Consider the following 13,475-nt stretch of genomic DNA (forward strand, 5'->3'; position numbering starts at 1 on the left):
TTGCAAGAGCTTTAAGGCACCGAAAATTTTGCCCTCTGCTCCTCGTTAAACCACGGCTTGTAAAAGCGCTCAAGCGTGGATGCAGCACACTGCAGCTGAACATTCTGAGACAATGATATAGATTTCCTCCACAGAAGAACAATTGAAAGGGTTGTCACAAATTTGTCCATTGTCACTGGGTCGCTATCATTTCTCTGTTAATTGCCATCTTTGTAATAGAATATTAGATGCTCTGCTTTGAGAGGAGTGTTGATGAAGAGGCTGTGCCAGCTGAGTTTTCTCCTTGACCGTAACCCTAATATGACTTAGTAGTGGTAATAATGTGACACTTCATTGATCCAATCTAAAAAAATTTTAACCCCTTTATATTTACATTTGCTAAAAGAGAAGGCAAGGACTCACTCCTTTGCTGACACTTAAAAAATAGATCATAGCAACAAAAGGGATTAAACAAGGGCCCTCCAGTTAAATAATCCATCCTTTCAGTATACGATTTTACTACAGAGACCCCATGTGGCTGACATTACCTGCATTTATTGTGCTGCTAAACAAGTCAGACTCTGTGAAAGTTAAATAGTCTACAAATGAATTTGAGCATCACCTGGTAAACTCATGCAAATAGTCATAGCCGACTTCACCCTTCAGTACTTGTCAGAATAAATCTCTGTAACCCTTCACACAAAAACTGACACTAAATTTCCCTGATAACGTCACACACAGTTCTACACAGGTCAGGGTTCACAACATGTAATACAGACAAAGAAGAAACTGCTGGGTAGCCCATAAAACCAGCAAAAGGCGCAGACACAAAAAAGAGCCTTGTTAAGAAATGGCAGAAACACTCTAAGGTCACTATCTGAGGCTCAGGCCTTTGTTTTTTTGACATCAGATATGATCTATATCATATCCCCCAAATTGCGGGAGAGCTCCCCTGTTAGCCTTCAGCTGTGAGGTGAATGTAAATGTGCATTTGACACCTATCTAAATCGCTGTCATAATTCATTTCCAGAGATCTTAAATCTCTCCCTGTCACCTGGCACCTCTGCTGTTTTCCTGTCTAAAAACAGAGCACATTAGCCTTTATTGATGTGTTTGTCCTTTGATACATAATTCATCATTCAACAACCTTTTTTATTTTTTGAATTATTGTGTGTTCTTTGGAGGTTGTTGGAACATATGGATCGACACAGTTTCCCCTGGTGTTGGGTTAGGTCTCATGTTGTATGAGAGGAACTGGATACATCTCTTTTTTTTCCGGCTGTTGAAGCCGAGTGATGGAGAGCTTTTTTGTCATGTTACTCTGAAGTTGCATCTCAGCAGATATTTTGAGAACCAGACTCTAGTTCTTCTCGTGTTGCAAGATTCTGCTTCAGTTTACACCACTGAAACATGAAATGTTTTAGTTAATGAAACATTAAAGAGAAGCAATAAGAGTGTCTAGAAAAGCTGTTTTCAGTCTGTAAATCTTTTAGGAATGCATTATATGGTGCTTGAGCTCTACTAATCTATCAAACCAGCCAACCTGTAAAAGACATTAAACATGTCCACAGGGACAGCAGCACCTGGAGGCTGCAGATAGTCTGCTAATTCTTCTAGCACTGCTGCCATTATTCATTTATTTAATTATTTATTACAATACAGAAAATATTACTCAGGATGCTAATACACAAAAGACAACAAGGTTGTTAATGACAAACATAATATGAAGTACAATAACAACGTTTTATCAGACAGTTTTTCTACCTACAATGTGTTTTATTCATCTGGTATGTGTGGAAGTTTATATCTGTGTGAGTGTGTACGTGTGTGTTTGCATGCCTTTGTTCTACACTGTCAGCCAAAGATAAATAGGTGTCAAAGCAAATAAATAGACAAAAGTAAAACCACTCAGTGTCGAAACCTCTGCCTATACTTTGTCTTTTTCTTGTCTTTTTTTTTTTTTTTAAGCATTTTTTTTATTATTATTTAGCTCTAATTCCAAAATTATCCCTGTCTTCCCATTGGAAAAAAAAATCCTCTAAAAAGTTTTAACATACATACATACATAACATACAATCCATCCACAACTTTTTAAGCTAAAGACAAACAAACCAATGCCACAAATGTGTTCACAGAGGTGCTCTCAGACCCTTAAAAGAAGAGGCTGGGGCACCATGGGTTTAACAACAGCCCCAAACCCACTCTTCTAGGTTTTTAGTTGTTTGATCAGACATTAGGGGATAAAGTTTCTTAACACACACTGGCAGATGTAAGACATCTTTGCAGCCAAGGCAAAATTGCCGGATTATGAGAAATTATGCAGACAATGTAAAGCTGTGGTGTGATTGTGCTTGCTGAACCATAGCTTTAGTTACAGAGTGGGATTCACCTGACAACCACTTGAATTGTGAACACAAGTCGTATTGCGAGTAAGCCAGCACTTCACATACCTAATATACTCCTGGCAGCCCCTTTTTTTTTTTCCAAAGAGGTTATGTGGTTCAGATGTGTTTGCCTCAGGCTTAGTTAAAGAGCTGCCCGGCCTTTTGCCCGCTGACTGTCTTCCAGCTGCCTTCTCCTTTTTAGTGGTCATGGACTGTTCCAGTGCATATACCACAGTGAAATAGACTTTTGCTCTTTTCTTCATTGCCACAAAAGGCCAGGCACTTCGCTGGAGTTCCCATTCCCCTTTTACATAGTGATAAGACAGCCATTATCCTTTGAACCTTTCTTTTCACCACACCAGGAGAAAAGGAAGACTGAAAGAGAAGGAGGAGGAGGACAGAGAAAGATTTCTTCCCTGAGGTGAGCCTGGTCTCACCTCTGTGTGGCGGGCTTTTTTGTGAGCAGTGAAGAGGTCCTTAACCTTCTATCAGATGGAGGCACACAGTTGTGTTCTGCTTGAATAACTACATTGAAAAGCCCTGAAGCACAGGAGATAGTTCTATAGACTCTGCAAGTGGCATAGAGGGGGAGAGAGACAGACAGACAGACTGAGAGAGAGAGGGGTAGCTGTATTGTATGACCTGCTGGAGTGTGACCCTCACATGATGTGCACATTCTTTGTTAAAGTGCCCATCAGTGCTTCACTGTGAATCTGTGTTCTTTGTTGGACAGGTCTCACTGACAGGATGGTCCTTCTCTAAAAATGTCACAACAACACAGTTCACACGTTTAATATAATACACTTCCTTTCATAGACCTCACATCATTTTACAAAGTAAGGCTGTTCTAAGGCTGTAAATGGCTTTACAGTGGCAGTACTATCAATATTAGAGTGCAGATATTTGAATGTCATGTTGGATGAGTGGCTCATGGTGGCTGATGATACTGCAGGCTACTTTCATTATTCAAACCAGCCTGATTTTATGGAGACTCATTTGTTAACTTGGATAGCAACTTGACATCAAACAAGAGAGACCGGCCTCTCTTATGTCATACTGCACAAGTCGCAGTGAACAGTAATGACTCAGTGTGTCGTTTTTGCAGGTATTGTGTATAGGCAAGAATATGTATTTCTGAAATCTGAATATGATTTCTGATTTTATATTATTAGATTTACTACATAATCTACTACTCAAGACTAAACACATCATTCTAAAGAGTTATTCTTGTATAAATATTTAATGTGAAATTCTGTAATTTCGATAAAAACAACATAATATTAGAAGGCTTCAGTTGACACGTTGCTATTGTTATCAAGTCATTACTTAAAACTTATTTTCCAAGAGGGTCTTGGCCAAAAAAAGACAGCAGCAGCCCATGGAAGAAATAATTAATACTACAAACCACATACACAAACAATAAATATATGTAGATATAGTAAATAATCATTATAAGCATCATGAATTATCACCAAAACCTCAGACAATGAATCACCACAGTCATCACAGCCGAAATAAGAGCACGGTCACAGCATTTACAACCATCTGCTTCAAATATGCCCAAAATTAGCTTGAATTTGTTTTGTGAAACCAGCTCCGTAAGATTCAAGTGATTTAATAGCATATAGCTATTTGAATGTTTTTTATTCAGTACAGACACTTTGGAAAGATAACAAGAGACAATACATTCTGGTCCTCTGTATGTAAGTTAGGAACAGTCCCAGAATAGTTTTATAATTAAACAATGCTAGCATTATTGTTGATTTACTTGTGTACTCTGCTTGTGCCCCTTGATTCCAAAACGATAAGCATGGGGGCAATAGAGGAGGATGGCATTTGGTTCCTTTTGAGGTCAGGGCAGAAAAAACTACAGCAGCAATGTTGTAGATGGTATATAGGACCCATAAATCAAGAACGCTGTTTCATGTCTTCAGAATTTTCCATCATTATTACCGTTGTCAACCTGGTTACCTTACATTTGGTCAAATTAGTCCCCACACTGACTCTACTGCCTCTACTGGCCTAGTACATAATGTAGAGTGCGAACGTGTAGTGTTACTTTCTGAGGATGCGCACAAACAGTGCTTCAAACACAAAATACACAAGACAGCCATGATAACCACGTGTACACACAATTAAAAACAACTATACTCTACGATGGATGGTATCCAATGAATGTAAGCATTGCAAAGATGCATGCATGTACACAACAACATAATCCATCTCAGAAATGACTGTCCAAGTAAACATGGATTCATTCAACCATTCATCTACAGAAGACACCTGTGCTTCATAAATTACAGAGCCAGGGGGCTAGGTGGAGTTTTCTCTGGATAAATTAATTAGCACTTGTTTTTACCTTGATATTTTTGGGATTTTACCTTAGAAAATAAAGATGTATAGACGATTATTTCTGAAGATTTTTGTATAATTTGGATTAGTGTGTGTATAGCATACAGGGTGTGTATATAAACAGATTTGTTTGATGTCATAAATTGTCAATATGTTGTTCCAGTTAAGTTCCAACACTATCTATTGAGCTCACAAGTCCAAGGATATTAAAGATTTAGCATCAATAGACCATAACTTGTTGAAAAAAAAGAGCCACAAAACCAGCAGAGGATAAACAGTTAAAGCAAGTGCACAACGAAGGAGAGAGAAACTCTAGGCACACATTGCTGATTTTAATTGACAACAGTTGAGTTTTAAGGTCCTTCGATTTCTTCAAGTCTTACAGAAAACTGAATATGCTCTGCTAGCCATTTAGTCTGTACGTCTACTGATGCGTGAAGTAGTGACTCTTGTTGGCCGTTTCAGTGTTACTGGCATAAGGTGACAGAAGTCAAATGCTATAAATTTCTGTTTCCCATGTAAATGATCACAGGCTGTCAACCACACTTGTCAAATTAAACATTTACCATAGTTGGTAAACATGCCATTCCATCTTAGCTCTGCAGTGCAGCTTTCAAGCTGTCAAAAGTGGAGATGTGCCTTCCCAGTTTCTGGTTATATGAGCAAACTTCCACAGGCAGAATTGGACTTAATCAAAGTTCTCTCACCTTTAATTTCACAACAGTGTGATTAACTGGTACTCAGTGTAACAATGGGGTTATTGTTCTGAAGATCCAGAGGTTTCTCTGTGTTCTTCAAATTCAGCCAATGAAAACACAACTCTTAGCACTACAAATTCCAGACATCCCGTTTCCTCTCACTTTAATGTGATTTTCATTTGATGGCCTGGCATGAGACAGAGGTTAGATTGCGTGACATTATAAATGCTTGCTTATAAAGTTGTTGCTGTCGGTGATATCGCTTTGCAGTTTCTTTATTTGTACACCACTGTAATGATTTCCCACCACACAGTCATCAGAAAGCACATTTTTCAGAGACACTGCAAACTTCATTATTTTTGCTATTTTGTGTGTTTCTCTGCTATGTCAGCAGAGGGAAACAGTTCAGGGAAAATAACTTTGTTAGTTATTGTACAAGATTCCCAGCTACACCACTACTGTTGCAGCCCTGCTGAATTTATACCCTACACTTCAGATTTTTATTGTTAACACTTCACATACTCTGTCTGTCTTGCTTTCACCCAGCTATTATAGGCTTTGGTCTGTGATGATTTCGTTTACAAACTAATGATAGAATTCTTTCCTGTTGACGCAGACAACAGAGTTTGTACCTTATTCACATGACAATTACTGCACAACACTGCAGCACGTACTGTTTGTGCTTCCTTTGTTATAAAGGGGTCTGCTTCACTAAACTATATATCCATTGATTTGCTTTGCCACTGCTGGGGCTTTGCTGCTTACTGACAGAATTTTGCAACTCAGAATAGGACTTAAAAATTCCCATTTCTGCAGCAGCATTCCCATGTAGGCTCTGAATCCCTGATTTGGATGTTGGTAATTGCTTTACATCTAAAAATATATAGTAAAGCTAAATACGAGAATATTAAAAGTAGAAATAAATAAGCATATGCATCTAGTCCATGTATGCATATGCTCCAAGTTACATCCTAAAACATTTATCGAGAACCTCTGCTCAATAATGGAGGAGGCTAATGACAAACTTGTCCAGAAATTTAACAGATTATAAAGTGATTTTTTTTTTATTGATTCTTTTTATAGCAAGGTTATATCAAGCAGCAACCTCAGGCGGTAAAATGTGAAGCCTCTGCAGAAGTGCAAAAAATTGCAGTTCACCCCTCATCCGCTAGGATCTGGCTCCAAAACAGAGTCAATCCCCATAGACCAGTGATTCCCAACTCTGATCCTCAAGGCACATCCTATCCTGCAGGTCTTAGACATCTAAGACCTGCAGGATAGTGTGCCTTGAGGACCAGGGTTGGGAATCACTGCCATAGACTACCATGTTAAAAAGTCCAACTTCACAGCAGAAATAAACATGTTTAAAGCCTGGTACAAAAATCCATTTTAGACTTAATAGGTCAAGTTTACCTTCATGACAACTGTGAGGGGGGTGAATCTTTTTCTAACTCATCTGTTTGGATGTTATTTAATCTTTAAATTTGGCATAATTAGGGGCGTGTCCTTTTGATTGACAGGTATCTTATATCCGCGGCAAGAAGGGAGCATGTAGCACAAACGCGGTTTTTAGCTGGTTAACACCGCGTCTAGATCCGAGTTGGCTCAGTTAGGTCTTAGCTAAAGGCAGTTCAGAGTTTGATGGGTGTCAATCATCCACCCCCACCTGTACAGTCTCCCTCTCAGCTCCACCTCTTTGCCCTTTTTTGGATTTTTGTCATTTTAAGAATGACGACACATGTGACACTGCCAAGATGGCGATGGTGGGAACGACCTAACGAGCTTCAATTCAGCTCCTCAGAGACCGTCACGGAGGCTCCGTCCATCTTTTATATACAGTCTATGAGTGATATATGTTACATAATTGCTATATAAAGTGAAAATGAAAAAATCTTTATTCATATATATTTAATACATAGTAAATTAGAAATAGAAAAAATGAACAAGAAAACTTTATTATTTTAGACTCTTTAATTTGAACATCTAATGGCTGTCACCAGAAATTCGAGGACAGTTTCAGTGGCACAGACATGTAAAAAAAGGTTTAATATCACACCATGTGGTGCTTGAAAAGAGTGCATATTTAATAAATGTATTTTGATTATACAAATATTGTTTTTTGTCAAATTACAAGTTAAATTTGCAGAGTTACACACACACACACAAAAAACAGAAATGTTAAACACAAAGCTTGTAAATTGGAATCGAGCAGGAAAACTGCCTATTCTTTGTTCTCCATGTTCACATAATGGGCAACCTAATTTTAGTTGTACTGAGTCTTTAGGTTAACTAAAGTCCTAATGTGTTGCCCTCTATTTTTGGCAATTTTGAAATATTTTGGGAAGTTGCAAATAAAGTGCCTTGGAACCACATGTGGCCCGTGAGCCATGCAGTGAGTAACCAGGCCCCACAAGCTGTGCCAACGTCTTGTGTGCCAAATGTGCGGCAAGAGGGTGGCACGAACAGCATGCCAACGCTAGTCTGCCTGGCTGCCAGGCACTTCTCTTTATCCAATCAGACAGTTCGGCTTGAGTGAGACCCCCATTCTTGTCTCTTTCCACCTCTTCCCAAAGCTGTGTAACCCTAACATGAAAAATACAGATGCATGATTTCCCCTCCTGCACGGCATCAGGCCTCCTCAGCGCACTTACCTAGATAATATAACCAGGAGGTGAATAGTGCACAGTGTTTTCTCTTTGTTTCTGCCTTCTGCTGCTCTGTACATCTATTCTTCTATTTTTTTTTCTCCAAGACAAAATCACAGGCTAAATGAGCATGCCTCAGTCTCTTTTTTAAGCATTTCATCAGAGTTATAGAAAGATGAGTTTGTCAGAGATGTCTGAGGAAAAAATGCTGTCTGTCTGTGTGTGGCTTTATTGGATATGATGAAAGATGATATTATGGTGGATGCTGCTGCTGCTGCTGCTGCTGCGCCTCTGAGATGAGGAAGGATCCCATTTGTCTCACGCCCGCTTAGTGTAATGTGTCTATCTGTCACTCTCCACAAGACTGGACGTTGGTGTTCATCAAAATAAGCATAATGTCAACACTGTTTCCATTTTTTACCGCTGGTCATTATTGTTAATTTTCTCTCCCGTTGCCACTCTTCAGTCTTCACCACAACCAATCCAGACAATGAGGAACACTGTAGAGATTGCATAATGTCCTGTATTATCTAAAATGACAATGTATAAATGGGAGGGGGAATGGTAACCCAACAATAATCCTGTGATCACAGGATGATTACATGGGAGTGGGGTGCTTAGAAAGAAATAAGTGTAAAGCAGCATGAATATATATGTATGTCCTAAGAGTAATTACAGAGAGTAGATGAGATGTGAGTCAATGGGAAGAAGATGATGTTAGGTACTCACAGAAATTATTAAGCTAATGTCAGTACTCCTTTTATGTCTTCCAGGTTGACGACGCCATGCTTATGTTTGATAAGACTACTAACAGACATAGAGGTAAGTGCAAGCCTTCTGTTCTCTTTCACCCCCATTTTTCCCCTCTGTCTTTCAGAAAGGTGAGAAAATAGTCATTTTATGTCCTTTCCCCATGAGATAACACAGAACAGTTCCATTTCACATGATATTAGGTGTACCATCTGTTCAACAATGGGAGCGTGTCAAAGTAATCAATAAGCTGGTATGGTGTTTAGAATGTTTGAGCGTTAGACGGTGTGTGTGTGTGTCAGTGATGATGCCGGTGTGAGTGTTTCAGAGAGGTGCTTAAAGGGTGTAAAGATTGCGAGATGGTGGGCGCTGTGCAGTCAGATAACAGCATCAGATAAGATCCAGGAGAAGCACTGACTTTATCGCTCTATCTCATCAGCTCCTTATCTGAGATGAGAGGACATTTCTCTCAAGCAGAGGACTTTCCAAAGACAGGTTTCCTCCCCTGCACCACAATGCGGTGTTGGTGTATTTACGTCTAGGAGTGGGGCTTTTTAGACTCCATTTAACCAGCAGAAAACAAATATGTATCAGGGATGGTCACTTATTTAATGCCTGGTGCGTTGGATGATCTCGTCTTTGATTTGTTTTTATACTGTAGGTGTGTTAAAGCAACTTTTCGGAGGTGAACTATCCTCCGGTGTTTACGCTTTTGTGCGTGAGTAGTCGACAAGCACTGACAGGTATTCAACAAGAAAAAGGAGCAGACACTCCTCTGGTTGTCAAAGCAGTCAGCTCACTTGCAGGCAGAGCTGCCATGGCAGCATCTTTGTGTGCTGGGTGAAAACATATAGATGTAGCTATTTGTTTGCAGTGAGCGACTATTGTTTTCCAGCCACATAAATGTTTAAGTGTTGCCAGCTTAAGATCGAAGGCGGTATCAGTTTGCGTGGAACTTTCATCTTTCTTTTTCCACTCTATCTGTATCTGCATTAGTCAGAGTGTGTGTGTACTGCGTGTGGGTGTGCAGATAAACTCTTTGAATCTGGTAAACAGTTTCCTAAGTGTGAAACATGTGAACTATAGTGGAAGTGATCTATGGCTTTGAGGGGATTTTGATCTGTAGTGACAGAACCCAGTGTGAGGTCTGCTGTGAGACGAAGGCTTTTCTTTCAGTCTCTCTTATATCTCAGTCTTCACTCTCCTGTCTGCAGCACTGCCAGCCCTCTTTGAAAGGGGCTGGGCGCTACACTTACTAGAGTGTGTGTGTGAGGCATTTGCCTTTGGGCAGCAAAATGCCCTTCAAATCAAGACAATGATGGAGAAACAGTCTCCTTGGCAAATTTTCTGATGACAGTGGACATATTTATGTTGAATATGAATGTGAGATAGAAGGCAGGTATGGTTTGTCCACCTAGCCTTTTAATATTATGTTCCAGCAGTAACAGGAGATATTTGTTTTCTTCTTAAAAGCACAACTTATCTTCCAAACGAATGACATATAATATTAAAAACCAATAAGAGATTCTCAATAATTCATCTGAGCCATTGGTGAAGCTGTGTAATATTAATGGCTTAGTTGCCCTGTGACCACAAAGGAAACGACATTGAATCTAATATCAGTGAAAACTCGTGCCTCGCTCTAATTCAGCGGTGCCTCCAGAGCCAGTGATGGGCATCTGGCAGCTTGCAGTTCAAATCAATTTCCCACCTGTTTTCATTTTATCTTACAGATTGAGTCATGAAAAAATAATTTCAGGGTTTTCTGCAACACCGCAGTCACTAAAAATAACCTTTTCTTTATTCAACAATTCAAACCTCAACTCGAAACAGTCCTTCTAAGACTGGGGTGTCTGCTTCATGATCACAAGCTTCTAAAGTAATGGTGCACTTATAGCACATTGTGCTTTAAAAGTAGCATGGAGAAGAGTATATTTTTAACCACAACAATTTGTTGTCCTGCACACCTGGAACGCTGTTCTATCTGCACTTTATGAGGGGTAGCTTACGTATGCAGTTAAATTAGCAGCAGGGACATGGAGGGGGGTGGGGTGGGGGATATTCTGGCAACCAGCAAGACTGTTTAATTTTACATTTGTGAGTTTATAAGTTAATAAGTAAAACTTAAAATGAAACCTTTCAGAGCTGATCTCTTTATGCATTGGCATGCTGTGACTTCACATCTCATTTGAACATTATAACTGTGTCTTTTATTTTTCTCTGTAGTCTTTTTTTTTGTTGTTTTGTTTTACTTAAAATCTGTTTTGGTATATTACTATAATGCACTCTATTTTGTTTGGAAGGGTTTATTGTGTATGAGATGCATGATCGACACTTGATTATGAGTGTGTTTTGTTGGGGGCTGTGGCGAATTGGATAGAGGACAAACGTCACACTCCACTAGTAGCAGCATTGTCCTTCAGACGGTCCCTACGAGCCTGGCGAAGCGACAACCAGAGGAGACTTTCTCTACCCTTCTCCTTTTCTATGTACTTTTTTTCCCTCTACTCTATCTCTCTCAGTCATTCAGCCTTATCCGTTCTTCTTTTTCTTTTTAAACAGTCACACTATTTCTGTCTCCACACCATCTCCCCCATCCTGCCTGTCTTTGCCATCTTTCTGTTTCTCTTGTCTTTTTCTTTCTGTCTCTCCTGCTAGAGGACACTGGCTGTAAGCAAAGCTCCTCACAAAGGCACACGCTGCACACCATCTCCTTGGCATTTAAAGGAGGAGAATACAGCCAATTGTGTTGGAAATTGAACTCTCTAAAGCCTCCCTTCCCACTGCAGCAGTTCATTGTGGGTGAGTTCAGTGTCTTTGGTGAGCAGCTTGGGCTGTCCAGAGGTTGATGCCAGAGGGCGCCTATTGTTCCATATTCCACTGCAGTGTCCCCTCCACTCCGCCTCCCTTCAACCTTCCCTTCTTCCCCTGACATTAATCCTATGACATAAAGAGAAAAATCGGGAAAGCTAGCACCAATTTCACAACATAAGTTTTGTTTTTAATCATTTCTTGTGGGTATATTCAGGAGGTCCAGATTCCACTGTGCTGCAAAGCCCAGGCTTTGACAAGGCCACGAGCACATGTCACAGACTGCATATACACGTCACAGTCATCATCCCCAACACCCTTAACATGACTTCTGGATGACAGGACAAGCTGTGGGGGTGGGAAATGAAAGCTTTTGGAATAGCCCTGAGTCAAAATCGTTCTGTCACCCTTTACCACCTCCCGTCCAGCAGACTGACATGTGATCTATGATCTAAAAGGTGATTTTACTGTCAAACACAATTGGTGGTGCCAAAGAGAGTGTTTCAGAGGGGGAGAAAAATGGCATCTTCAAAACGAGAGGATTGAGGCTCTGATGGAAGAGTGCCAACTATCATCACCCCCCCCCCCAAAAGCATCAGTGTTTAATTTGTGAGAGAAAAATGTACAGTAGATGATAGATGAATTCTTTATTTAACTGCTCACACATGTCCTTTACGCACTGCTCTGTCACACAATAATTAACCCTCCCTCTCCACCTTTATCAGAACATTTTGCATTCTCACACACATAGACACACCTGGGACCTTGTATAGCATAGACATACACTTTGACTGATTTGACTTGATTATTTTCAAGCACCCTCCCAGCATCACGCTTAATACACAGTAATCCAAAAAGAATAAGTATATACAAAACAACTTGGAGCTTAGCAATCCCAATGCTAAATTACACTCCTGCAGTTATGAGTAGCTGATTAATTGGGTCAAAAGTACATGTCACAGCGACTTTGATTCCTGCTCTCCTCAAAATGCACGGACTACAACCCTGTGTCAGCCCCAAACTTTTCATCGTGTGTAAAAGTTTTTAGCTACTGACTGCAACTTCAAATGTTTCAGGTGGCACACACACACACACACATATGCATGCACAGTCTCTCTCACCTTTTTTTAATTACAGCATTAAGAAAGCTGATGAAACCCAAGTGTAACTTTCTTTCATATTTATTTACAAAAGTTTGTAACCAGACAGCAGCCATTAGTGTAGCATTACATTGACTGTGTGACTGATTGTGAGCCAAATTCCTTCTTTATTTGAATGATGCAAGTAATAGTAATGCGCAACAGTGTTGGGGACCAGAATAAAGAAATGCAGGCTGGATTGTTGTAGTCGCACGACTGCTTTTATGAGGGAGAGCCACTGTGTGAGGCGTGTATTAGAAGCCATGTTCCTGGAGAAGATGGGGGTTCTTGGGTTTTGTGTGTGGAAAGGGCCAAGGCGGTGTGAATTTGTGTATAGCTCTAGTTTTTTTTTTTTTTTTTTTTTTCTGTGGCTTAAAGGGCTGGTTTTCTTCTTGGCAGACGAACAGAAGACTGCATTGTGTGCGTCTGTAATCTCTTTACCTGGATTGGCAGCAAAACTAGCAAATGCAGCTCCCGGTGTGGAATTGGCACTGAGGAGTCAATGTCACACTGAGCAAGCTGCGTTCCAAACAACCAAATACTGGTTGTGTCTCCATGACACCATGAGTATGGCTGATGGCATCCTTTTTTCCCCCAATTTGTTTTTCTTTTTAACTTCAGTAGGTGGATTTTACAGCTCTTGCATAAACAATTTGGAGAGCATGCCATAGATTTTTCTTACTATAGGATATTATTTAATTCTTCTGCTGTAATTTT

The 13,475-nt window shown here is 40.0% G+C and overlaps 1 protein-coding gene across 12 annotated transcripts in view; it reads left to right on the plus strand.

Moving 5' to 3' along the window:
• Positions 1-13,475, plus strand: part of msi2b (musashi RNA-binding protein 2b) — a 234,964-nt gene that overhangs the window by 125,680 nt on the left and 95,809 nt on the right. For all 12 annotated transcript variants that reach the window (XR_006012873.1, XM_042007574.1, XM_042007575.1 and 9 more), the window contains exon 7: positions 8,832-8,880. Coding sequence is in view for 11 of the 12 variants with exons in the window: in XM_042007574.1 (XP_041863508.1) it covers positions 8,832-8,880 (49 nt within the window). In the remaining variant the exon portion in view is untranslated. The remainder of the gene's footprint in view (positions 1-8,831; positions 8,881-13,475) is intronic.

The sequence above is a fragment of the Melanotaenia boesemani genome, chromosome 15 (assembly GCF_017639745.1).
Source record: "Melanotaenia boesemani isolate fMelBoe1 chromosome 15, fMelBoe1.pri, whole genome shotgun sequence".
Classification (NCBI taxonomy): Eukaryota; Metazoa; Chordata; class Actinopteri; order Atheriniformes; family Melanotaeniidae; genus Melanotaenia; species Melanotaenia boesemani.